General features: G+C 49.9%; 1 protein-coding gene across 5 annotated transcripts in view; it reads left to right on the top strand.

Annotated features, from left to right (window-relative positions):
* MSRA (methionine sulfoxide reductase A) overlaps nucleotides 1-11765 on the top strand; it is a 363204-nt gene extending 351439 nt beyond the window's left edge. For all 5 annotated transcript variants that reach the window (XM_043890752.1, XM_043890751.1, XM_043890755.1 and 2 more), the window contains one exon: nucleotides 10998-11765. In XM_043890752.1, the coding sequence (XP_043746687.1) occupies nucleotides 10998-11162 (165 nt within the window). In that variant the 3' untranslated portion in view covers nucleotides 11163-11765. The remainder of the gene's footprint in view (nucleotides 1-10997) is intronic.
* Nucleotides 11766-27514: the final 15749 nt, after the last annotated feature.

Raw genomic sequence — 27514 nt, 5'->3', positions numbered from 1 at the left:
ACAGCCACAACTAAATAAACATAACTTGAAAAAAAAAATGAAAATATAAGACCAGTGCTCACCAAATAAAGAATATTAACAAGGAGATAGAAATTATATTGAAAAGAGAACTAAATAGAAATTTAGAGGTATGATAAGCAGAAAAAGAAATCACTAAAGGGGTTGAGTTGGCAGAAGAGAGAATGAACAAATGAAGCTAAGTTAATTGGAACTGTCCAGTGTGAAGAACAGAATTGAAAAATATTGGTCATGGTTGCACAGCTCTGAGACTATGCTAAAAACCACTGAGATGTCAACTTCAAAATGAAAAAAAGGAAGCACAGTTTAGAAAAGGCTCGGGAACACACAATTCAAAGACAGACTGGAGAGTAATCTCCTAGTTAAATCCTCTTGCTTTACAGTTGGGGAAACAGAGGCCCAGGCGGGTGAAACAAGCTGCCCAGCGCTTGCGGTGTAATTGATGCAAATTTCTTTATACATTTTACAATTCTAGTGACCAGCCAGCCCAGCTGACCCTAGACTTTTCTATTTAACACTGACTACCCCACAGTCTGAGGAGCCCCTGGTTGGTTGGTTAGTTAGTTGCTAAGTTGTATCCAGCTCTCTGCCACCCCATGGACTGTAGCCCACCAGGCTCCTCTGTCCATGGGATTCTCCAGACAAGAGTACTGGAGTGGGTTGCCATTTCCTTCTCCTGGGGATCTTCCCGACCCAGGGATGGAACCCACGTCTCCTGCATTGACAGGTGGCTTCTTTACCACTGGGTCTCAGGGAAGCCCAGAGACCCCTGGGCCTGGACAAATCAGGGTGGTTGGCTGCACTGTCTGCAGTGCAAACTGGGATGAATATTCTTTCCTCTCACTCTGAATCCCTGAAGCTCATACATAAATGAGAAATGGTGGTGTGCAGAAAAGTCCCTCTGCTTTGCTGAACTCAATGTTCTAAACTTAAGCAGCTGGCATTTTGCTTTAAGTTCTTTTCTATTCAACCTTTCAGAATGAAGGATTTTTTCCTTTTAATGAAATTTGCATTTCATCCACAAGGTAAAAGCCAGTGTCCTTGACTTCCTTGAAAAGTGACAAGTGGATGCTTTTGTAAACCAAACACTAAGGATATAACAAAAACAGAGGTTGTCTTTAATTGAGTTCAGATATGAAAAAGCAGATGATAACCCTTAGAGATATATTCAGGGGAGAGAGAGAGAGAGATTCAGAGGAGAGACAGAAAGGAGAGGGAGAGAGATCCATTTCCTGTAAAATGAAAAGCCATGAAAGGAAAACTCATATAGGAAAAGTCACTTGAATTCCTTTTTGAACCCAGCAGATTCAAAAGGAAAGAGAAACCAGCAGTCCTTGAATGTGTGATTGATGTCAGTGACCTCACAGGTGAAAGAGGAGAGTGAAAAAGCTGGCTTAAAACTCAGTATTCAAAAAACTAAGATCATGGCATCTGGTCCCATCACTTCATGGCAAGCAGGGGGAGAAACAATGGAAACAGTGACAGACTTTATTTTCTTGGGCTCCAAAATCATTGCAGACGGTGACTGCAGCCATGAAATTAAGAGATGCTTGCTGCTTGGAAGAAAAACTATGACAAACCTAGATAGCATATTAAAAAGCAGAGACATCATTTTGCTGACAAAGGTTTATATAATCAAAGCTATGGTTTTTCCAGTAGTCATGTACTGATGTGAGAGTTGGACCATAAAGGCAGCTGAACACTGAAGAATTGATGCTTTTGAACTGTGGTGCTGGAGAAGACTCTTGAGAGTCCCTTGGACTGCAGGGAGATCCAACCAGTCCATCCTAAAGGAAATCAACCCTGAATATTCATTGAAAGGACTGATGTTGAAGCTGAAGCTTCAATCCTTTGGCCACCTGATGCGAAGAGCCTACTCATCGGAAAAGACTCTGATGCTGGGAAAGATTGAAGGCAAGAGAAGAGGGTGACAGAGGATGAGATGGTTAGATGGCATCACCAACTCAATGGACATGAATTTGAGCAGACTCTGGGAGTTGGTGAAGGACAGGGAAGCCTGATGTGCTGCAGTCCTTGGGGTCTCAAAGAGTCGGACACAACTGAGCGAGTGAACAGCAACCTCACGGGTGGAGGAGGCAGTGCAGAAACCAGAGCCGGTGGGCGGGGGCAAATTTCAGCTGCACGGCCCTGGGCCCCTCCCTGGGGTTGCAGCCTGACCACTCAACTCAGCCTTCCCTTTCCCTGCCAGGGCTGCACCCAGGCCAACCTGCTATGTGGCTCCTCCTTTCAATGCACAAAGCAAAGAAGGAAGGAGCCAGGAAATGGTGCTTGGAACTTGTGAGGTGCAGGGAGGTGAAGGAGGACAACGAGTGGGGGGGAAGCTCAGTCTGCCTTGAAGCCGTGGCTGCAGCCAGGCAGGTGAACCTGAAAGGCCCGGCAGCTTTGCCTGGGCTCGGGCTAGTGCCTTCATCCTGCAGGGCGTCCCTGCGTGTCTCTGTGGCCACAGGGCCGTGGCTGGACAGAGTATGTGGCTGGGTTACCTGCAGTGGGAGTGAGCGGAAAAAAGTAGACCAGAAACTCGATGGCTCTGAAGGTCTCTTTCTCTGTCTGCTTTTTTAAAAGACAGTTTTAGAAAATATTTATTCATTTAATTGACTGCGTGGGGTCTTAGTTGTGGCATGTGGGATCTTTAATTGCAGCATACGAGATCTAGTTCCCTGACCAGGGATTGAGCCTGGGCCCCTGCATTGGAGGAGCAGAGTCATAGCCACTGGACCACCAGGGGCATCCCTCCCCCCAACCACCCCCCAGTCTGCTTTTGTCTCTTCCTGCGGTTCAGCTGAGTCCCGTTCCGATTCCTTCCACCCCATCTAGGCCCTCCAGCGCCCTTCACAGAAGCTTTGTGACCCCTCCCTCCATGCACCTCCACTCCTTCAGGAACCCTTTCGCAGTGGGTTGGTTTGGCCCTCCTCAGCGGCCGCAGTAGACTCTGCACCTCTGGTATTCCAGCACGTCCTTCCCTCTGTCTTCACACACATGTATGACCCATCCCTTCTAGCAGAACCCTGACCTCTCAATGGTGAATGGTGGTCCTCTGCACTCCCGAGCCTGTGGGCAGGGCTCCCATTTTGTCACCATGAGGGGCGTTAACCATTGCTCCGCACCCCCAGGCCACCCCATCCTCGTCCCTGTCTAAACCATAAACTCCTTGAACTCAGGGAACTTTTCCGCCTCAGTCCTGCCTCGCCAGCATCTACTACGTACATAGAGGGCACTTCGAGTGTCATTGCTCCCGTGCCTGTCATGATTCCCGCCCTAGAGATCGTCTTGTTCACCTCTCTGTTCCCAGTGTCTAGCGCAGGCCACCACACCACGATCGCTGAAATTAGTTTATTAAATGAAACTGGAGAGTTTCAAAAACTTTGTTTGCGGGAAAGTCACACGATGGGCTTGCGTGTCTGTCTTCCTGGATCTTTCAGCCTCACACCCCAAACCAGGGAAGACCAGGGTCCGTGATAGAGGAAATGAAATATTCTGTGGAGACTCTGCTCCCGGTGGTCACTGCCCTCACACCAGGGCCAGCTGCAGCAGTGCTGGCTGCCGTGGCGGAGTGAAAGTCAAACTGTTAGTCGCTCAGTCGTGTCCGACTCTTTGCTACCCCATGGACTGTAGCTCGCCAGGCTCCACCATCCATGGGATTCTCCAGGCAAGAACACTGGAGTGGGGTGCCACGCCCTCTAGCTCACGCCGCGGTGCTGGAGGGCTTGTGCCCACAAATGCCAAGGGTCCCTTCCACTTGCACCCTAGTGATCGGGGCAAGTCACATGGGCGACTCGGCATCAGGAGTGACATTGGTGACCATGTTCACAGTCTGCCAAGCTTATCCTCTAGAGTAGATGTTTTCAAGTCTATGCACGTGCATCAGCTGGAGAGGATTTTAAGACACAGATCCTGATTCAGTAGGTCTGGGGAGGCGGCCGGATTTTGCACTTCTCACCGTTGTCGACACTCTGAGGGCCAAGGGGAAAGCTCTGACTCCTTCCTGGCTAAACTGAACTCCTTCCCTATACCCGCCTCCGCAGAGACTTGGTTTGTGTCACAAACCAAGACAAACCTCCTTGCCAGTTAGAAGACACTCGCGGTTCACCTCGAGGGTGAGGGGGACAGAGAGGACTAGATAACGAAACCACAAACAGTGCGACCCAACGGCAAAGTCTGGAGGAGAGAGCACAGAGATGGCCCAGCTGTTCTAAGAAGCCAGAGTCCTCGCATCCAGAGGCCACCATTTGCATACGCCGGTTTGGCACATGGACCGAATTAGATCTAACTGTGTCACCTCTTGGTCTTCTGTGACTCCCCTAGTTTCCCGGAGCCGGGAAGGGTCAGGGCAGCTCTGGCCGGGTCTCGTGAAGGCTTCAGCCCCGTGGAGCATCCTCCCTGTCCGTGGCGCGTCGTTGCTCTCCCAGGATCTTCCACTCGCCCTTGCGAGTGCTGACGGTCACTGACCGATGGGGGTGTCCGTGCTTCCGGGACCTAGAGCCCCGTCACTCCAGGGTCCTGTCTGATGTTGGAGGCGGTCAGCCTGTCCGCTCCTCCTTGCGGATGAAGCTGAACCACTGCGGGCAACGGCACACCTGGTCCCCCCGCGCACCAGCACTTGTGCGGCGCTAAACCGCAAACACGCGTGCCTCCGCTCAGTTCAGAAGAGACGGTGTTCTTCTTCATGGTGGTTTTATTTAAAAGCCGTGCCAGTCACTTTATATCCTTCCCCCCACCCCCACCCCCGCCAAGTTTTGATTGATGGCAATCCGGCCAGCCCAAAGCTGCTGGTGGACTAAAACTGCTGACTTGGGCATTGGCATTGACCGAGCTTGTTAAACGTGCATGGTGTGTGTGCACGCACGTGTGTGCAGGATGAAAACAGCACAGGAGTCGATGGAATGAGATCTGGAAGAAGCTGAAGGGCTCTCCGTTCAGGAAAGTAGGAACCAAGGAGGGGCTGTGCCTGTACATGCTCCTTGCCGCCACTAGAGGGCGGAGTTCAGGCCGACCTCTGCGTCTCTCGGTCCCGCCCAGAGCCTTTTTCTCTATCTAAGGCAGAGCTGATTGGCCTTAGGCAGCAGTCTCTGGTTGATTTGTTAAAAGTCAGCCCCTAATTTCCTGTGAGCTCAGTATCAAAAACTGGATTTCACTTCTAGGACACTAATCTCTTCCCATGAAAATATCTTTTGAAGGTGATCATAACATGAAACACACTTACATGTTCCAAATAATTACATCAAAACCGAACACATGGCTGAATTCCTTTGGTGGGTGGAGGAGGTGGGGTTTGCTTGGATCAGGCTTCCTGAGGCTTTAAAACATGCATCTGATGAGGTTTGAACTGCAGGTACCTTCTTTCCTTCCTGGGGACTTTGTCACTGGCAACAGAGCCATTTCTCACTGGGTCTTTAAACTGTGATTGAAATTAAGATACACCTAAAAATGGTTAAGATGGAGAACTTGAAGTTATGTGGACTTTACCACAATTTAAAAAAAAAAAATAAGTGAGATGACCAAGAAATATGTTGCATGTTTTTGAGTTGCAGGGATGTGAAAAGGGTGGATGGCATCACCGACTCGATGGACATGAGTTTGAGTAAACTCCAGGAGTTGGTGATGGACAGGGAGGCCTGGCGTGCTGCGATTCATGGGGTCCGCAGCATGAAGAGTCGGACACGACTGAGTGACTGAACTGACAGACTGACTGACTGAAAAGGGTGGGGAGGATGTGATCCAAGTATGGGCGCCTAGGTCTCTCTTGGAGATTTAAAAATAACTCCTAAGGGGCTGGGAGTAGCACCTTCATCTGGCTGAGGTGTTCTTGCAGCAGTGCTGGAAATAGTCAGGGAACAGGTTCTCATCTGAATCTGTTCTTATCTGAACCAACCCTGAATACTCTTTGGAAGGAGTATTCCAAAATCCTGAAGCTGAAGCTACAATACTTTGGCCCCCTGGTTCAAACAGCTGGCTCACTGGAAAATACCCTGATGGTGGGAAAGACTGAGAGGAGGAGACGGGGAGAAGAAAAGGAGATGGTTGGATGGCATCACTGATTCAATGGACATGAACTTGGGCAAACTCCGGGAGATGGCGAGGGACAGGGAAGCCTGGCGTGCAGCAGTCCATGGAATCGAGAAGAGTCAGACACAACTTGCTGACTCAACAACAGGTTCTCATCAGAGCTCAGCTGTGAGTGGCTGTGGACAGGCCTCCTCTCTCCCTGGGCTTTACTGTCCTCCACTGAGAAATAATAGAAATGATTGTTTCCTCTTCGGGGACTGGAGTGTGTGGAGAAGCCCTTTGGAGATACTGGGACAGGGACTTGGGACGGAGGCCGCTTCTCCGCCGCGGTTTCTGTCCTCGGCAGGCCCCGCCTGTGGGTGCTCTGGAGCGCTTGCACTGCTGCGGCCTCCAGGCAGGCCTCCAGGGTGGCGTCAGAGCCTGTCTTTCCCTCACAGTAGGCCGAGTAGCCCCAGACGCTGGGAGAATCAGAGCTGACAGTGAGCTCGTTAGCAGGCTGCAGAAGCAGAGTGGTCTTGTGTTCACTCATTTTGTTAAAAGAAAGGCTTCCTGCCGGCAGCACTGGAAAGATAGGTCGGGCCCTATCTTTCGGGCCAGGTCGGGCCAGGACACTCCCACTGGCAGAACATCTGTAAGGGAATGGCCGGCTGCCTCCTCTGCAGGCCGGGGCGGGAGCTGCCCGCGGCGGCAGGGAGCTCCGCCCCAGCGCTGTGAGCACCCCCGACCCCAGCCTCTCTTTCCTGCCCCACAGAGACTGCGGCGCAGCCATAGAAGTAGGGCGTGCGTGGGAGGGAGTGGAGGTGGGGGCCTGCCTGCCGAGGGCGAGACGGTGGGCTCCTTGCCCCCAGGCTGGGCGTTGATGGGAAAGTGGGCCAGGCCTGCCAGGAAGTCAGCAAGTGCCAGGTGCTGGGTGCGTCTGTGCCTGACCTTGGATGCTCATGAGAGCACACTGACTATGCTCTCGGGTGCGTGTGTGTATGTGTGTATGTGTGTCCGTGTGTTGGTGTGTGTCTGTGTGTTGGTGTGTGTCTGTGTGCGTTTGTGTGTCTGTGTGTGTCCGTGTGTTGGTGTGTGTCTGTGTGCGTTTGTGTGTCTGTGTGTGTGCCTGTGTGTGCATGTGTCCGTGTGTGTGTGCACCCCTCCAGTGTGTGTCCGTGTGTGTGCACATGTGTGTGTGTTCGTGCGTGTGTGTGTGCGCGCCCCTCAGAGGAGGCAGGCCCTGGGAGGGGCTGGGGGCAGTGACTTGCTCTTGTTAAGGATGCAGCTGAGGAAGCAGAGGGCCAGGGCTCTGGGAAGGAGGGCGAACAGGGGCGAGGCAGGGTTTCTCGTTTCCCTACTTGCTCTGTGTTCCCATCCAGTATCTTTTGTGCAATTTTGTCCTCACGCCCCAGTTTCGGATGGAGGTTGAGGATAGCCCTGTGCTAAGTGAGGCTCCAGCTCAGAGGCCGCTGGCCCAGTGCACGGGGGTGACCTGCACCCCAGAGCAGACGGGGCCAGGATGTCCGAGTCTAACGGGAAGTGCAGGAGGGCAGCATGCGGTTCTGTCTCCGGTGGGTTTTCACCGCCATTTATTCCCAGGTTCTCCCCGCAAAGGAGAGTGTGGTGTCTGCCACCTTGTGGCGGAGCTTGGTACTGCCGGCCCCTCCCCACACCTCCTCCCTGCGGCTGCTGAAGGCCTCTGCACCCTGGGTGGTGGTGGATAGGGGTCGCTCAGAGCCTGGGCCATAGCGCTCATTGCGGCCGGCTCCGCGCCTTTGGGAAAAGAAGCTTCTGGAGAAGGCGGCTGTGAGCTCCAGGGCCTTATGAAGGTTGTCCTTGTTTGTAACAGGAGGGTGGCCGTTTGTGAGGGAGAGGGGCCCACGCCCGGCGGGTGGTGAGTGAGGAGGTGACCCACAGAGAGGATGAGCCAGGATGGGGAGTGAGCGGGGACAGCCCGGGGCTGAGATCTGAGGATCTCAGAGCAAGCCAACTCTCATCCAGAGCGGTCCATCGTGGCCTTGGCAGGGAAAGGTGCCAGGTCAGAATTTAAGGTCACCTTGGCACACGGGGACTCGTGTCGGAGCTTAGGACCTCCTGAGTGGGGACCAGGGTCCCCGCATCAAAATCGGGCCATTGTGGCTGAGCTTCAGACTGCCGAGGGCGTGAACTCTGCTCGTAAGTCTGGGACCCTCAGAGTCCAGCCTTTGACTTGGTACTTGGCTCCGGCTACAAGAGACAGGACATTAGTATCAATATTTGAAGTCAGTCCTAGAAGCTCTCTGGTTCTCTGAACCTGGGCCAGGCTCGTCAGGTCCCAGCCCCACATCGTTCTCTCTCACAAGCTCTTAAGTGGCGCCTGAGCACAGCACGCGCCCCGTACCCCAGAGTGTCCCCTGGCCACAGCCACCTCATGATGCAAAGCCAGCCACCCGTCAGTGGTCCTTCGCAGGCAAACCTCCGTGACATGGAGGTAAACGCCTGGCACCACACACGGGTGGGCACCGCTGTGCTCTGCACTCACGACGAGGCCGCTCTTGACTCGAAGTCTGACCAGGATGGTTGACCAGCGCCCTGGTCTTGATGCGCAGGGAGGTTTTGGTTCCTGCAAACTGTTCTGGCACCAAAGGCCATGTTCACTGGCTGGGGTTCATCACAGAAACAGAACATGTTCGAGATGTGTTAAGGGGGGTGGCTTTCCGAAGAGAATTTGGTGCCTCCAGAATGATCTGAAAGGCTGTTGGAGTGAAGGTCAGGGAACAGCACTTCTGGATCTGGGGATGCCAAAAAGTGACAGAAATTGCTAGAATCACTGTGATGACTGTAATGTCCTCAGCACAAGAGCCCATGGTTCTCAGGAGGAGCTGACGGAGCCCCGGGTCGGCTCTGTGCCCATCCTCACCGCTATACCTGGCAGATGGTGGCTTCTCCTTGGATTTACCTGCCAGGGGTTATGTGCACATCTCCCATTGGTGGGATCTAGACTGGGGCCGCTGGCGGTCGGATCTGGGAAATGCAGTTCCCGACTTGCAGCCACAGCTTGCCTGGTGGCTCAGGTGGTGAAGAATCTGTATGTTAATACAGGAGGCCGGAGTTCAATTCCTGGGTTGGAAAGATCCCTGGAGAAGGGAATGGCTACCCACTCCAGTATTCTTGCCTGGAGGATCCCATGGACAGAGGAGCCTGGCGGGCTATTGTCCATAGGGTCACCAAGAGTCGGACACGACTGAGCGACTAACACTTTCACTTTCAACTTGCAGCCTGTGCAATAGCAGGGCACGCTGAGGACACAGGGGCCAGAGCGCAGTGCTGGACACACACCTAAATACCGGCAATAATAATAGTTACACCCTTCAGATGGCAGTTGTGAAGCTGAACTTAACACAGAGTGTGGCACGTGGTAAACCCTCAATAATTGCTTGTTTACAAAAGATTGTCCCAAAGTCAGAATGGCTCCCCATTCTCCATTCTAACCCTTGTAAGGAAACTGCCTGCCTCTGAGCTGCGGGATCCAAACCGCAAGCCTTGGTGAGGCACCTTCCATTACCTCCTGCACCTGCCCGGCATCAGATCCTCTGTTGGCCTCATTCTGGCTCAGAGGACTGGCAGGAGATACAGCAGAAAGGTGAAGGCTCTCAGGGAAGAATGCATCAGTGACTCATGCGTGCTTGCTAAGTCGCTTCAGTTGTGCCCAACTCTGGGCGACCCTATGGACCATAACCCGCCAGGCTCCTCTGTCCATGGGATTCTCCAGGCAAGAACACTGGAGTGGGTTGCCATGCCCTCCTCCAGGGGATCTTCCCAACCCAGGGGCCGAACCTGCATCTCCTGCATTGCAGGCGGATTCTTTACCATCTGAGCCATTAGGAAAGCCCTTCAGTGACTCATGCCAAAAATTAAATTGGATTTCCTGTGCTGGGCCAATTCAAGAACTTCATCTTAAATGGACCAACAACAGTCAGATCCTGATCTCTTTCCTCCTAAAGACACAAGCTGGAATTCTGCCTCGCACCCCCGTCCAAAATGGAATGTGTGAACCCAGGTCGCGTCTCTGTGGCCTTGAGCTCAGAGACCCCGAGCAGCCTGTACCAAGAAAGAACTAGGGCACAGCTGAAATCCAGAAGGGAGAGGAAACAGGCGGAGATCCGCGGGGAACAATGTCTATTTCTTAATCCGTCTCCTGCCCCAAATAGCTGGGCTCTCCTCCCCCACTGGTGTTTACTGTGTCCCTCTCCCTGGCAGCAGGTGCCACCAGGCCTTAAACTGGGTCACAGAGGGCGGCGAGGAGCCGACGGGCCCTCAGGCCACATCCTCCCCTGACTTCACTCCCCAGGCTCCAGACTGGAGGGGCAGAGCCCAGACTCCAGGTGGCCCCTGCCCTCCAGGGCGTCCCGGCGGGGCCCCGGCTGCCCGGAACCACAACCAGCGAGGGGGGCATGCTCTGTCCATCCTGTGCGGGGGCAGAGGGGCCACACTGCCTTCCCACTGCAGCCGCAGTGAGTCCCCTGAGGGACCCCTCCTTCCCAGGGCAGCCAGAGGGCCCACACAAGGGCTCCCGACACCCTGGGGGCAGAGCTAGTGTAGAGGACAGAGTGTAAATGACAGAATCAGAAAACAAACAAATTAAACCTCAGATCTGAAACCCCAGGCCCCCGATCACAGCGAGGGAGATGCTTGCCCAGGATAACCCAGCAGCGGGGAAGTGGCCGAGCGCAGGCCCCAAGCACCACTGCTCACCCGCTCCGGCCTGCGGCCACGTGTCTGCCCCTCCCGTCCGACCCCGCCCTTCCCGTCCCGACCCCGCCCTTCCCGTCTCGACCCCGCCCCTCCCGTCCCGACCCCGCCCCTCCCGTCCGACCCCGCCCTTCCCCTCTGACCCCGCCCCTCCCGCCCGACCCCGCCCCTCCAGTCCCGACCCCGCCCCTCCTCCTTCCCAGGATCCCCGGCTTCTGGTCCTGATGGCGCCTTTGTCTCCACAGGTTCTGTCGGAGCATGGTTTCGGCCTGATCACCACGGACATCCGGGAGGGACAGACCTTTTACTACGCGGAGGATTACCACCAGCAGTACCTGAGCAAGAACCCCGACGGGTACTGCGGCCTCGGGGGCACCGGAGTGTCCTGTCCCCTGGGTATTAAAAAGTAATTTCTCCCCACATGGTCAGCCCTCGAGGTCACAGCCAAAATGCTTCCAACAAATCGGGGAGTTCTTTTGTGGTTCACGCCAGGGGCTTTTTGAAGTGCACAAAGGCAATCATAAAAATCTGGTTTATTAAGGGGTAATTTACATGAAGTGCCATGGCAAGATGATAACATGTAATTTATCTTCTAAAAAGTTATGGCGGGAGGAGCCCGCATTGAAAATTTTTGGATCATTTGATGTCTGAATGAGGATAATGAATAATCAGTGTTCACCTCTTTTGTGCTTGGGTGCCTGCCCTGGACGTCAGGGAACTAAGCTGGGAGAATATGTGTTGGGGGGCAGAGGTCAGGGCTTCCGTCACCGCAGCCGACCCCCTCAAAAGTCCTGCCCTTCAGTGCCTTAAAATTTGCAGACGTTTATAGCCTCAATGAATCATTCACTGAAATACTTTGCTCAACTTATCCTATACATGTATAAGCGGCTTTCTCTCTCTTTTTCGCCCTCTTCATGGCAGGGGAAAGCTGTGAGTTAGCTTGATAAATTTTAACGCTTTGCTCACAGCTATGGCATATGCTTGTTCTAATAAAGGTCTACAATCTGCTAATATAAACTGATGTCTCATCTGTCTTTTACTTGTTTAGGTAGGATACTTCTAAGTATTATAAAAATTTTAGAGCTCTCAAAGGCTAAGAATCATTTTCCCCCAAATGGGAAATCTGATTGCAATCTTTAGAAAACATGTATAGCTCTAGGTCCTTGCAACTTTAGTAATAATAGCTGTTTTCCATCCACCTATTATAGTCATCACATCAGGGGCTATTCCAGGTAGAGAATACACACATGGAATCTCTGCCCTTAAGAGTCTTTGTATTGAGGACAAGGGGTGGAGAACATATGCAATAAACAGGTAAACCCATGAATAAGTAAGATAATTTCTGGTCCTCACAAATGATGGGGAGATGGCAAATCAGATAAGCTAGTAAGTTGGGCCTGGGGGCTGTGGAGCTGTGTTTAGAGCTGTTTTAGCTGGGCGGGTCAGGGGAGGTGGTGCAATGTAAGTTGAGGACTGAATACTCTGAATGATGCAAAGGAGAAATGAACACACAGGTTGGGACAGAGAACGGCATTCTGGGGTCAGGAGGTGAGTGAAGAAATATAACACGGTTCCCCTTGGACAGACCCTGTTTCTTTCTCTTGGAATTTGGCTGTACCCTAAATGCATCAAGAATGCCTATGTAGAGTGGGTATCCCTAATCACTCTCAGCATCCCCACTGTGGCTGCTTGAAGGAAAAGCTTTCCAGACAGACCAGGAAGTATACATGGCCCAAGGCAGGGGGAAATTTGTGGTGTTTGAGAACGAAGAAGCCATTGGGGCTGGAATGGTTGTGAACAAGGATGGTATTAGGGAGAAGTGTCCCAGAGAGCTAGGAAGAGCCAGACCACGCTCAGTCTTCTAAAGACATGTTAATAAGATTAAAAATTTGTATTCTAATTTGCCCTTGCCCCACCCCCTTTCCCCTTTGGTAACCATAAATTTGTTTTCTATGTCTTCGAGTCTGTTTCTGTTTTGTAAATAAGTTCATTTAGATTCCACATACCAGTGATATCATATGGTGTTTATCCTTCTCTTTCTGATTTACTTCACTTAGTACGATAATCTACAGGTCCATCCATGTTGCTGCAAATAACTATTTCATTCTTCTTTGTGGCTGAGTGATATTCTGTTGTGTATATATGTACCAGATCTTTGTATCTGTTCACCTGCCAGTGGACATTTAGGTGGCTTCCATGTCTTGGCTGTTGTAAATAGTGCTGTTATAGACATGCAAGTGCATATATCTTTTTAAATTTAGAGATCTCTCCAGATATGTGCCCAGGAGTGGGATTACTGGGTCATATGGTAACTCTATTTTTAATTTTTTTAAGGAACTTCCATAATATTCTCCATAGTGGCTTCACCAATTTAATTCCCACCAACAATGTGGGAGAGTTCCCTTTTCTCCACACCCTCTCCAGCATTTGTTATTTGTAGACATTTTATTAACGGCCATTCTGACTGGTTAAAACCAATTCCTCATTGTAGTTTTGATTTGCATTTCTCTACTAATGAGTGATGTTGAACATCTTTTCGTGTGCCTGTTGGCCATCTGTATGTCATCTTTGAAGAAATATCTATTTAGGTCTTCTACCCATGATTGGACCGACAAGGGCTTAATTTCCAAACAGCTCATGAAACTCAGTAACAAAAAAGCAAACAACCCAATGAGCTGTGTGTTTCTTTCCCACCTCATCTCTAGGACGTGTCTACGTCAGTGATACACTGATCCTGAATCTCAGCATTGTTACTCATGGGCTCTGAGAGCCAGAAGCAGCATTTACTGGGGCTCTGAGCCAAGTGGAGACAAAGGAAGGTAAAGAGCAAGGACCTTTCTGGAGACCAAGTCCGTAGGTCTCAGGGATGAGCTATGAGCGAAGGAAGCACGGAGTTGAAATGTTTCTCCATGCAGGAGCAAGAGAAATGGAAAATGAAAGCAGCTGGAGAAGAGACCTGATTGTGAGAGGGAAGAAGAACAGGCTTTCCATTTCAGAGCTCCTTGGACCACTCCCTGTGGAAAGATGCTCCATCCAAACTCTTGGAGGGGGCTCAAGGTCAAGTCGGTAATCTGCCTCCAGCTCCCAGGGGAGCCACAGGCCTCTGAGTGGGTCCCGGTTGTATTTTAAGCACTGCTGTAGGTAGACGAAAGTTTCTCAGTTGTGTCCGACTCTTTGCAACCCTATGGCCTATACAGTCCATGAAATTCTCCAGGCCATAATACTGGAGTGGGTAGCCTTTCCCCTCTCCAGAGGATCTTCCCAACCCAGGGATTGAACCCAGTTCTCCGCATTGCAGGCAGATTCTTTACCAGCTGAGCCACAAGGGAAGCAACCCACTCCAGTACTCTTGCCTGGAAAACCCCATGGACGGAGGAGTGTGGTAGGCCCATGGGGTTGCAAAGAGTTGGACATGACTGAGCAACCACTTCACATAGGTAGATGATTGGGGCTTCCCAGGTGGTGCAAAGAATCCCCCTGCCAATGTAGGAGACGCAAGGGATGCGAGTTTGATCCCTGGGTCAGGAAGATCCCCTGGAGGAGGAAATGGCAACCGGCTCCCATATTCTTGCCTGGAAAATTCCATGGAGAGAGGAGCCTGGTGGGCTACCGTCCATGGGATCACAAAGAGCCAGACACGACTTGAGCATCTGAGCATAAACACACACATATAGGTATATGATTATTTCAGGCATGGCTAATTGTATCAGAATCCCTCCTTGCAACTTACAACCCACCCTTGAACTTACTTCAAAGGCTGAGAAGGACACTTGGTTTTGAGCCAATGCAGTGTTTAATCATGGGGATAATAGAAACATCAGAAAATACAGTACCAAGATGGCCCAGGGTGATAGAAGCAAACTGTACCCAGAGTCTGGCTCATGCTTGTAGGGCCTTTTTGACAGCTTGGTCTTCATCTCAATCCATGACAGGTAACTAGACACCTGTGTGTACACTCCAGGATGTTTCTTCTGGCCACAGCCCACTCCCCAGCTGACAATGCCCAGTTGGTACCATTTGCTTTTCCTGTTTTTTTTCTGGCAAACCAGAGGCCCCCCACTGTCACCCTAGGAGAGAAAAGTTGTTTGGAAGTGGAAAGTGTGCCCGCAGGTTGCTCTTACAGCCTATTGAGGGGTGGGCATCTGGCACAAAGCGCATGGTGTCACTGGATGGATGGATGTTTTTAATTTTGATTTGGCTCTCCAACCATGACTGTGCTCCCAGCTCTTCAACTCTCAGAAAAGGGAGCAAGCAATTTAGTCAAAAGCAATGCCGATGAATGACAATTGGGTCAAAAAAGTAAACATCCACCATCATCGTCCAGTCACATGCATTCATCTTGATGTACCAAGGAGTGGTTTCCAAATTTGTTTTGCCTCTAAGCACTTTTTGGTTTTTCAGAATTCTTCCAATTTCCCCAGGAAAAGCTTCGTTTTGCTCTGAGTTGTTCACAATAGCAAAAAGGAAAAACCCAAACCAAAAATCCATTATGCTTTACAATAGGTCATTGGTTGAAGACAACAGGCATACAGACTATATATTCAGAAGGCAGAAAGTACAAAAATCATGTCAAAATGTTAGATTGTGGTTTAAAACATCAAATTTTCAACAATTAACCAATCTTAAAGCATCATGAGACAGACTGCCCAAAAAAGCCCAGGTGGAACAGACACATTGACATGAAGATGAAGGAACACACAAACTTTCATGCCCCCAAAGCTTTTGGACCATTTTACAATTTCTATTAAAGAATCATGCATCTTGATAAGAAATCAGAAAACTGAGATATGGAAAAAGAACATAAAGAATACTCATAATAATATTAGTAAGTAAGTTTATATATAAGAATAGACACAATTGTGTATGAAAGGTAAGATATACTTAATACTTTGACAGTGATTTCTCTGGGGAGTGAAAAGGAGAACAATTATAAACGGCGAACTTCTTCTTCACTGCACACCTTTCTCTACCCCTGGCATTTTCTTTATGCGTGCTCAAAAAAATAAGTGAAATAAACAACACTGCTAATTCCAACCATGCAGAGGCAGCTCCTCAGTCCAGTGTAACTTTCTGCATCCTCCTATTTGCAAATACATAGACAAGTCATTATTATTTTACAGAAATAGGATCCAGCAGTACATCATGTCTCACAGCTTACAAAGATTTATTTTTGAGAATACTAAGTGACACACAGGAAAATCAAAAAGAATTACCATTTTAACGACATGCCAAAAATCCAAATACGAAACAAACACCCCCCCAGTAGTATATGGGTTTGAGTTTTTAAAACCGAATTGTTTTTGTGAACAAATTGCTGTGTTCATCAACTTAATTTGAACTAAACTGTTCTTTACCTAATTCTTTGGAGTCATTGGAAATTCCCATGATCTCTCTTTAAAATGAAGAATAATACTCGCTTCTCTAGGCATGAAGGGGATCTATGTGAAAGATGTATGTGTGGGAAGTCACTTCATTCGTGGCTGACTCTGTGCAACCCCATGGACTGTAGCCCGCCAGGCTCCTCTGCCCATGGGATTCTCCAGGCAAGAACACTGGAGTGAGTTGCCATTTCCTTTTCCAGGGGATCTTCCTGACCCAGGGAGCAAAGCCATGTCTCCGAGGTTTCCTGCATTGGCAGGTGGATTCTTTACCACCAGCACCACCTGGGAAGCTGAAAGATGTACAATTAAGAACTTAAATTTCTGGAGCCAAACAGACCTTGATTCATACCCCAGGATGAATACTTAGTTGAGAGACTGTGAATTTTTCCTTCAGTGTTTTGAGGCTCATCTTTATGCTGGTGATCATTGTACCTCTCCCATAGGACTGCTGTGTGAAGGGAAGGAAGTGACCCCTGTAAAACACACCAGTGATGTGTGGCAAGCCTCCCTCTCTAGTAGCTCCCAGCATCTTTGTGGTTGTTGAATCTTTGTGGAGCTGCTGCATTTTGGAGCCCCATTTCTACTGGAACCCCAAAGATGGCTCTCCCCCCTGATGTCATCAGGCTTTGGTTAGAACTCAGAGCCTGTCATTTACCTCCCTGGGGTGCCTTCTGCAAGGCTGTCAGCTCTCCTGGCCCTCCCTCTCCCATCTGAAGTGGGCCTGCTTCCCAGGGCTAGTTCACAACCCTGAGGTGTGTTTGTGGAAGTACTGTGTGTGCCATTGAGCACGGAGCAGATGTGAGACGGGGGATGGAGAAGACGGTGTCTGCATTGTCTGCCATGAGCCCCCTTCGCTCTACGTGTTTCTAAATGCTTTTGTACATGACTCACTTTATCTTCACAACAGTCCTACGAAGACTCTTGTGCATGCTACATCACTTCAGTCCTGTCCGACTCTTTGTGCTTCTGCGGACCATAGCCCGCCAGGCTCCTCTGTCCATGGGATTCTCCAGGCAAGAATACTGGAGTGGGTTGCCGCGCCCTCCTCCAGGGGATCTTCCCCACCCAGAGATCAAACCCGTGTCTCTTATATCCCCTGCATTGTCAGGCAAGTTCTTTACCACTAGCGCCACCTGGAAAATCCTAAAAAGACCCTTAGTTGTCCCATTTTACAGACGGGGGAAATCTGAAAAGGCACAGGTCCAGAGGGGAGCCCAGGCAGGGAGTAGGGGAGCCAGGAGGGAAGCTTAGGCAGCCCGCGGCCCCAACCACTACCCCGCACAGCCCCCATTTGGTCACAGAGCAGCCCTCCCAAATTCTCGTCCACCCGGAACCTGAGGATTTGACCTTATTTGGATATAGAATCTGTGGGGATGTAATTAACTCCTTTAAGATGCAGTCCCACTGGATTAGTGTGGGCCCTGATCCAATGACTGGCAACCCTATAAGAAGAGAAAGCAGAGGAGACACACAGGGGAGCAGGCCATCTGACCCGCTTTCTTATCTGCAGCAGGTTGGCAATGTCCACCCAAAATACATGTCCCAACCCCTTGTACCCATCACTGTGACCTTGTTTGGAAATAGAGTCTTTACAAGTCTAATTAAGGCTCTTTGGGGAGGATTACTCTGGATTCAGGGTGAGCTCTAAATCCAACGAGTGGTGTCTTTATAAGAAAAAAGAAAATTTAAGAGAGACACAGAAGAGAAGGCATTTTAAGACAGAGGCAGAGACTAGAATAATGCACCTACATCACTGAAGATGGATGCGAAGAGCGGAAGGATGCACCTGCAGGCTAAGGAAAACCCAGGGATGCCTGCAACAACCAGAAACTGGAAAAGGCAAAGAAGGATCCTCCCCTAGACCCTCGAGAGGGAGCAGAGCCCCGCCAATGCCCTGATTTGGGACTTCTGATATCTGTGAGAGAACACGCTTCTGTTGTTTTAATCCACCTCCTATTCAGAGGAGAAAGAGGGAAGCCAGGTGTCCCACCCTGTCGGCCAGCTTTCTGGGGCAGCCTCTCTCCCAGCTTTACCTGGCAGGCATCCTTCCCACCTTCAAGGTCCCCGGCACACAGCATGCTCTTGGTGAGTAGAGGCATCAGCTCAAAGCAGGTTTCCCACTTGATCAGCTGGATGTTGACTTTCTGGAGCCCTGTCTCTGTACTCCGCTTAGGGACTGACCCAAAAAAGAAGCAGATGGGGAAAGGACCCTGAGCACTGCGTGGTCCCTTTGGTGGACCCACCCACATCATGTCTTTTCACCTCCACAACAAGGAACTGCTCCACAGCCCAGGGAACAACCGGAATTTGGACTGGCTGGGGAGGGGGTAGGAGGGTTATCCAGGAGACTTGAACCCACTCTCTGTGAATCAAGAGCTCCAGGGACTGGGTTTCTATTGATTTCAGCCTCAGAGAGACGTCTTCTGGTCCTGCCAAGGGTGCCAGGTTCCAGACAGGATCCTAAAGAGGTGTTTGATTCAAATCCATGAGGATTAAAGAGAACCCACAGTGACAAATTCTGTCCTGGGACCCATGGCACAAAAAGATGGCCTTCACACCAGGGCCCCTGAGTTCACCGCCTATGCACTCAAGCTGAGCCCAACTCCTAGAATGTCCACTGTCAAAGATGGGCATGGTTTCCTCTTTGTATGTTGCTGAGCCCATGGAGCCTACAACACTGCCTGGATCCTAGAGGAGTTTCAGTGAAAATGAGGTAAGTGAAGCATAAGGAACCCTACATGAGGAAGGTGGCCATTTTTTTTTTTTTTTTCTGAAGCTATTGAAAGGCTTCTAAGGGCAATTCCCAAGAAGAAATCTAACCTAGCTCTGAGCTCTGGGACCATGTGGGGATCCATGTAGTGCCATTCGGGTGCCTCCTTGCAAGAACAGCACCAGGTGGAATCTGTCTTTCCTTTCCCTGATGATTATGGGGAAAGTCACATTAGCCAAGAAGGAAAACAGAAGGACATCACTGTATGGGTCAGCTGAACCGAGCAGCAGGAGTTGACTCCAGAAGGACGATTTTATATTTGGTGAATCTCCTCTACCTTGGCCTGGATCTGTGGTTTGAGATTTTAGCCACAGAGCCCTTTATCACAGGGGAGAAGAACTGGTTCCATCAACTCTAACAGAGTTGCCCTGGCTGACATCAGCGTGTTCTTCCCAGAGCCCAGCCCCTTTGCCTATTGGTATGTCCCTCCAGATTCCTCCAGGTCACCCTTAGGACACTGAATACGTTTGCCTGGGTTTTCCCTGAGGCCCTCTTCGGGGTTCCTATCTCACAACACGGACCTGAAACTTGCTACGGGTGCCCAGAAAGGATGGCTTCCATGCAGACAAGAAGGTTCCTGGTGGGACCTTAACAGAGAACCAGAAGTGCCCGGGTCCACCAGGCGGCCCTCCGAGGGCCAGCGGCGCCTCCAGAGTCTGCTTCTCGCTGCAAACCTCAGCCAGGGTGCCACCCCCACCCCGGGGTGGGCCACAGTCACTCACCAGTAGTACCCCACCCGGTCACCCAGCAGTTCCTCCATCGCTCTATGTCAGTGACCTCCGAAAGGCAGATGGGTACCTTCCTGACACCCAAGCTCAGAGGCGATTTGAGCAACAGCAAAGCGATGTCATTAAGGTAGAACCAACTGTCAAAATTATTGTGAATAATTAGCTCGTCCACTTTTATCTTCGTCAAGTTCTGGCTGTCAAGATTTTCTTCTTGTGTGACCTCCAAGGTAGATCTTATTCCAAAACAAAAGAAAGAAGGAAAAGGTAAGTGGTGGAAAGATGAAAAGTGAACCTTAGGAGAAAATAACTGCCCCGCCTCCCCCATCTGAGACTGTGATCCTGGGGACAGGGGCAGGCAGCTCAGGCTCGGACTTGGCTGGTAGCCACGGAAGAGGAGCCAGACCTGACTGCTCTGCCCTGCCTTCTGGCCAACCAGCTCTTGACCTAATGGCAAGACTTGGGCAAAATTCACCTGTAGATTTCATCAACAAATGTCTAGGAAGCCATACTATGCCTAAGTCAGGGGTCTCCAACCTCTGGAATCTAATGCCTGATGATCTGAGATGGACCTGATGTAATAATAATAGAAATAAAGTACACAATAAATGTGATGCGCTTGAACCATCCCCAGACCATCCCCTCTCCCAGTCCATGGAAAAACTGTCTTCTACAAAAATGGTCCCTGGCGCCAAACAGCTGGAGACTGCTGGCATAAGTAACGGAGGGACTTAACCTTGACTTGCAAGAAAAGCTGGACTGGCTGTATTACAGACAAATGAGAAGTTTTGCAAAAATATTATTTTGCGGACTGGGGCTCAGACAATACCTTCTGCCATGCAGCCAGGCCTGGTGCCCTGCCCTCAGGGCCTGATGCTTCTAGGATTCCCCAGTTCATGGTCACTGTCAGCCCAGTGCTTAGGAGAGGACTCTCCACGGGACTGCATGCACTTAGCAAAAGGCCGTTCCTTTCCTCAGTAAAGGAACATCTGCTCTGCGGTGCAGAACCCACACAGCAAGCCGTGCGCGTCCTGGGAGAACAGCTTCTTTCCACCCGCAAAGGGTCGTATTTAACCACACAGGTTTCCACCTCCTTGTATTCTCTTTTATGCCTGATGAATGTGAATAGTAGGCATGTAGGGGCAAATATAACAGGCATATAGGGGCAAAATGACATTAAAATATAAATAATATAAAGTATAAAAATAAATAACATAAATATTAAAATAAATATAAATTAAAATTTAATATAATTAAAATAAATTATAATTATAAAATGATTATATAAATATAATTAATATAATTAAAATATATAAAATTAAATAATAGAAAATATATAGATAATATAAAAAGATAATAGGCATGTAGGGTCAAAAGGCTTCCCTGGTAGATCATCTGGTAAAGAATCCTCCTGCAATGCAGGAGACCCTGGTTCAATTCTTGGGTCAGGAAGATTCCCCCTAGAGAAGGGATAGGCTACCCACTCCAGTATTCTTGGGCTTCCCTGGTGGGTCAGATGGTAAAGAATCTGCCTACAATGCCAAAGACCTGGGTTCGATCCCTGGGTTGGGAAGATCCCCTGGAGGAGGGCATGGCAACCCACTCCAGTATTCTTGCCTGGAGAATCCCCATGGACAGAGGAGCCTGACAGGCTACAGTACATCGGGTCACAAAAGAGTCAGACACAACCAAGAGACTAAACAACAATACAGGGCAAATATTCTACTACATTCTTTGAAAAAAAGTCGATCCGCAACACTTACTCATTTTTGCTTTTGAAGCAATGGGCTGCGGTCAGAATCCACCACTCACTGAGGATTGATCCTCCACAGAGATGACTCCCGTTTTCAAGGATACGAATCTGCCAGGGGAAATCTCTGATGTTTGCAGGCTCCCCGCCTATGATTTCCAAAACTTCAGACTTCTCAGAACTGTTCATTCTTTGGCCACATTTCACTAAGAGCAGGAAGAAGGGAGAGGGAGGAGAGACCCAGGGCCTCACACAGTGGAATATAACAAATGGTAGAATCTGTATACTTGTGTAAGACTTTTCCATGCCGCCATATGGTCTTCACCCCTCAATACTGGATCTGAGCAAGTCTGATGCCACATCTTTAGGAAAACCATGCAGAAATCTGAAGGTCCATCCTCTCATTTTATGTTAATATAAAACATAACTGTTTTTATTCTGAGTCTTATATGTAAACATTGAAGCAAACTTTAGCTTCCTCATTCTGAATTTTTGTTTAAGAGGTATGTGATTTTAAGTACCACAGTTTAAGTGCAGTGGTCAGTGGTCATGCAAATTGAAATGTGCATGTATTTACACAAAAAAATCTTGTGCGAGTACAAAAATTCTATATTTTTGCATCTCAATGGCTCAACTTTGCAGAAAATGAGAGTTGGGACTGGCTTGGAAAATAAGAGACACATGGTTGTGAATTTTAGGAGAGTCCCTTGGAGAAGGAGATGGCAACTCACTCCAGTATTCTTGCCTGGAGAATTCCACGGACAGAGAGGCCTGGCAGGCTATAGTCCATGGAGTCACAAAGAGTCAGACATGACTTAGTGACTAACACATACACAAAGATGCTGGGATCCTAAGTGGTTTCTATAATCTGCAGATAGAAAACTGAAAGAAGCCTTGGGTCTGCCAGCACCACAGAGCAAAACTCCTGGTGGGGGAATTTGCAGATCTTCCCTTACAAATCCCACTGGAATGAAATTACCACAAACTCTATAGATTTTTTTCCCCAGGTGACTAATTGATCCAGGTCCAGAGGTGTGACCAAACAGATTAAGATAGGGAGGTCTCATCTCAGGTTTTTACTTGTTTTTTCTTTGCCTGCACCTTCAGGATGTCTCAAAAAATCTTTTTTCCCCCCAAAAGACCCTTTCGGTATATGTCACCATGAGAGAAGGAGAAACATGACTGGAGAGACAACTCAGGTCTTCCAGATTTTAGCGTGGAAAGTTCTGCCTGGCAGGGAACCTGGTGGGGAGGGAAAGAAGTAGGGTTTGGAGTCAGAAGTTCTGAGTTGGCCCCACTGTTTGCTGTGTGTCTTAGAGCCACTGATTTAACCTCTCTGAGCCTTTGTCCTCTCATCTTCAATACAAATATAAGTATTAACACAATCTGCTGCCTATTTTTTCATGTCACATCAATTTAAAGGGATGACGTTTGGTTTCATTCAAGTCTGGATCAGGGAGTCTGAGTTGAGCCCAAGACTCTTGGTTCAATCTGGGGTTACCTCTGTGCACTGTTTCCTTGGGAGGATGTCCTTGCTGGTCTTCCCACATCAGTGGCCATTCCTTCTCATACTCTTTCCCTGAGTCCACCTCCTCTTCCAAAACTCAAGGCTGAGTCCTCAGACCACTTCATTTCCTACGCATTTTGGCTGAAGTATCCCAGCCCAGCCCAAGTTCAAGTATCACCATTATACAGGCCAAAGCTCTCATGCTTACCCCCTCAGGCCTCTCTGCTGAGCTCCCCGCTTAACAACTGCCCTATTCCATAGTTCACAAGAACATCTAAGAGGAGCCTCAAATTAAAGCAGCCCAAACTGAACCGTCTACTTGCCTAACCTCACTTCTATGTCTTTCTCGTGTGCCTGGCACAGTTCTAGGGATAGTACCACACCCATCTATTTGCTTAGGCAAGAAGATCGGGCTGGAGTTATCCTTGAGTTATCTCTTTCTCTCACTCCCCACATGCGACCAGTTCCATCAACATCACCAAACAGTGTTGAAACCGAAGCCAGCCACTCCTCTGCATACCTCTGGCTATAAACCCAGCCTGGCCATTATCCTGTCCTGCCCACTAATGCCTCTCCCCACTTCCACTCTTGCACCCCCACAGTCTGTCCTCTGGAGCAGCCAGAATGTCTTTCTCAAGTGCATCTCATTTTTCACTCTCCCATTTAGACTCTGATGGCTTCCCACTGTCACGGGAATAAAATCCCAAAGTCCTCACTGTGCCTTTATGAGCCCACTCCAGCACCCTCCCCCCATTCACTCTGCTCCAACTATACCAGCCTGTCTACCCCTAAAACACACTGGACTCATTCACAGCTCAAGACCTTTGCACTTGCTGTCACTTCTGCTTGGAAATAGGTTTCCTTTTCATAGGATGGGTCTCCACCCAAGGCTTGTCGTCCCAGGAAGGCTTTCCATGACTGCCTCCTAGGACAGTCTCAGCACTCCCCTGCAGATCTCCCATCACATTAGCCTGTTTTATATGTTTCATACCATTTAACAGGAACAAGAATTAACTTATATTTACTCATTTCTATGTTTAATACTTCCCTCCAGATGCTAGACAGTAAAACTCCTTAAGGGTAGGAATTGATATGTCATTCTCTGCTGTAAAACATCTCTCTCCTGGAATTCCCTGGTTGCCCAGTGGTTAAGCCTCTGTACTTCCACTGCAGGGGGCATGGGTGTGATCCCTGGTCAGGGAACTAAGATCACACAGCACAGCCAAAACAAAGACAAAACCAAAAAACATCTCTCTCCTCAAACAGCTCCCGATTTGCTCTATAACACAGGGAGTGCAACCTAGTGCTCTGTGACCACCTAGAGGGGTGGGATGGGGTGGGCGGGAGGGCACCCCGTACACTTAAGGCTGATTCATTTTGTTGTACGGCAGAAACCAACACAACATTGTAAAGCAATTATCCTCCAATTTTAAAAAATAAACAGCTCCCAGCATGTAATAGAGGTTTGCTATCTGTCAACCAACAAATTGAAAATATAACACGCATCTCCATAAGTTCTTCAGACCCAGGGAGATGAATCCATGGTAGGTATTAAGACATTGCCTTCATTACAGCTTCTATTATTTATGCTTTGCATTAGACCAATGAGGCTCCACATGATCCTTCAGAATGTTTTCAAAGAGAAAACAGCAGAGAAATTCCTCTTTAAGGATCACATGGGGCCTTAAAGCTGCAGGACAGGGCTAGTTAGCATCTTCAGATGGACAGCTGGGTACCCTTCTCAAGGGGTTTACTTACTTTGGCCATTCACTCTGGAAAACTGGTACCTAACATGATGTAACACACACCAGGCTTCTCCACAGTTGGGGGTATGTGGGGACCAATGATCTGAGAGTCTGGTCCAGGGCCCTGTCATGAGATTCACTGAAGGGGCAGTTCCACGGATCCCACCCAGAACTACAGAATCTGCACCCTAGAGCCTGACCCCTGGAACAAGCTCCCAGGTGATACACCTGGTGGCCAAGGAGTGAGAGGCACAGACCACGGACGCCAGCAGAGACCTACGTCCCAGGCTGCTGTGTGGCCAGCGCAGCAGCAGAGCGACCGGCAGCAGGAGCGCGGCTCTTCCGTCCCCCATCCTGTCATTGGCCTGCTGTTGACTCAAGCCCATGGAGAGGCTTCAGGCAGGCCGGCTCGTGTGCAGTTCAGAGGGACCCCTCAGGGCCTCGCTGTCTGTGCCCGCACTCTTACGGCCCAGCCTGCTGCCCAGGTCACAATAGGGCACTGGGTGGAGCCAGCTCCGTCCAGACAAGACAGCCAGGAGGCCTCCTGGACCGGAAGCTGATGATTCCACGAGCCAGTCCTCTGGGATGCGGAGGTCAGTGTGGAACTGGCGAGGTGGAGGGCAGCAGAGTGGAAGGACTCCACACCAGCTGGTCTCCTGTAAATCGAGGCATCTCAGATTCACTGATGCAGTAGTAAAAGAGAGAGCTGAAGGTATTCTTCAGAAGGGACCCAAGGCTGCTGATCCTAACAAATCAGGTGACACCGTGGAGCAAGCACAGACTCAGAGTCCTACGTTAGAATTCATCAACCTAACTCAAATCTTTTCTCTGCCAGGAGGGGGCCTGAAAATGGGAGACACAGCCTCTTATCTCTGTTCTTTGGAAAGCAACATGAATTTGGGCTCAGCGGAGAGAAATATTTCATTGCAGCTCTAAGTGTTTGCAAACTTTGGGGCCCTGGAGGGCACATGTTCATATACGGTGGACAGGACATAAGTAAAGGATTCACAAGGTCACCTGGCTTAACTACATGGCTTCCATGGCTCGCCCTGAACTTCTGAACAGGAGAACACAGCATGTGCACAATCGTCGTTCAGACCCTCAAGAATTCCCAATATCCCAGCACATGTATGCACGAATTCACATTTTTATCAAAACACCATTGCAGGAAGACACATGTCCACACTAAGACATGTGTGGTGTGGTACACAATGCTTAGGGAGTCTTTATAAATAATTACTGAAAACTAGCGCCCTACATGGGTTTCCCTGGTGGCTTGGCAGATAAGAATCCACCTGTAAATGCAGGAGATGTTGGTTCGATCCCTAGGGTCAGGAAGATCCTCTGGAGAAAGAAACGGCAACCCACCCCAGTATACTTGGCTGGAGAATGCCATGGACAGAGGAGCCTGGTGGGCTAGAGTCCATATGGTCACAAAACAATCAGACATGACTGACTTAAAAACAGCACCCTACCTGTCTATCAGTGGTCCATCCAGACAACAGCAATAGCCCCGAATAACGAAAAGGAACAGGCCACTGACAACAGGAACCTCCAAGGCCTTCTGCTGAGTTAAAGAGGCTGGCTAGCTACTCCCTTCCATATGCTGCACAGACAGGCAGAGACAGCACACCAACTGTCGCCAGAGGCTGTGATTTGGGGCAGGGGCCGGGTTCCCAGCGGCACCCGAGAACTTCCTGGGGTGGTGGAAAGCGCTATGCCTTGATTGTGGTGGTGGTTACACAACCATATGGCAGTGGTCAGAATTCATGGAACCATATGTCTTAAAAAGGTTAATTTCCTAAATTATATCTCAAAGACCAGACTTGAAAAATGCTTTTGTGCATTTCAAAAAGCCACTGTGAACCACAAAACAACTGCCTGCTTCCTTTCAAGTGTTTTTGTTGTGACCTCAAGGGCCGACCACATAGGGAGAGATTCCTTTTTCATTCTGGCTTAGTCAAACCGAGCTGCCCTAATGAAATGCCATAGACTGCTGGCTTACACAACAGAAATTTATCTTCTCACAGTGCTGGAGGCTGGAAGTCAAAGATCCAGGTGGCAGCTGACCCAGTTCCTGGGGAGGCCCCTCTTACAGGTTTGCAGACCATTGCCTTCACACTGTGGCCTTGCATGGCCTCCCTGTGGATTCAGGTAGTGAGTGAGACATCCCTGCCCCTTGTGACCTCATTTAGCCATAATTCTTTCCCGGCATGCATGCTAACCAAGCTAACTGGCTTCAGTTGTGACCAACTCTCTGCAACTGTATGGACTATAGCCCACCAGCCTCCTCTGTCATGGGAGTTTCCAGGCAAGAATACTGGAGTGGGTTGCCATGCCCTCCCCCAGGGGATCTTCCGGACCCAAGGATGGAACCGGGTCTCTTATGTCTCCTGCATTGGCAGCTGGCATCTTTACCATTATCACCACTTGGGAAGCTCATTCTCTCCTTAGTGTCACCATCAAAAAACAGCCATGCTGGGGGCTAGGGTTCCAACATGTGAATTCTGCGTCCATAATAAATACCCGGGGGACAGGACACTCCGGTGCCCCCGAAGCCGCAGTACCCGTCGGGGTTCTTGCTCAGGTACTGCTGGTGGTAATCCTCCGCGTAGTAAAAGGTCTGTCCCTCCCGGATGTCCGTGGTGATCAGGCCGAAACCATGCTCCGACAGAACCTGTGGAGAGAAAGGCGCCATCAGGACCAGATGCCAGGGATCCTGGGAAGGAGAAGGGGCGGGGTCGGGACGGGAGGGGCGGGGTCGGATGGGAGGGGCGGGGTCGGACGGGAGGGGCGGGGTCGGACGGGAGGGGCGGGGTCAGACGGGAGGGGCGGGGTCGGGACGGGAAGGGCGGGGTCGGACGGGAGGGGCAGACACGTGGCC

Source organism: Cervus elaphus, chromosome 29, assembly GCF_910594005.1.
Source record: "Cervus elaphus chromosome 29, mCerEla1.1, whole genome shotgun sequence".
Taxonomy (NCBI): Eukaryota; Metazoa; Chordata; class Mammalia; order Artiodactyla; family Cervidae; genus Cervus; species Cervus elaphus.
The sequence above is the reverse complement of the archived record's forward strand: the minus strand, read 5'-3'. Positions and strand labels throughout refer to the sequence as shown.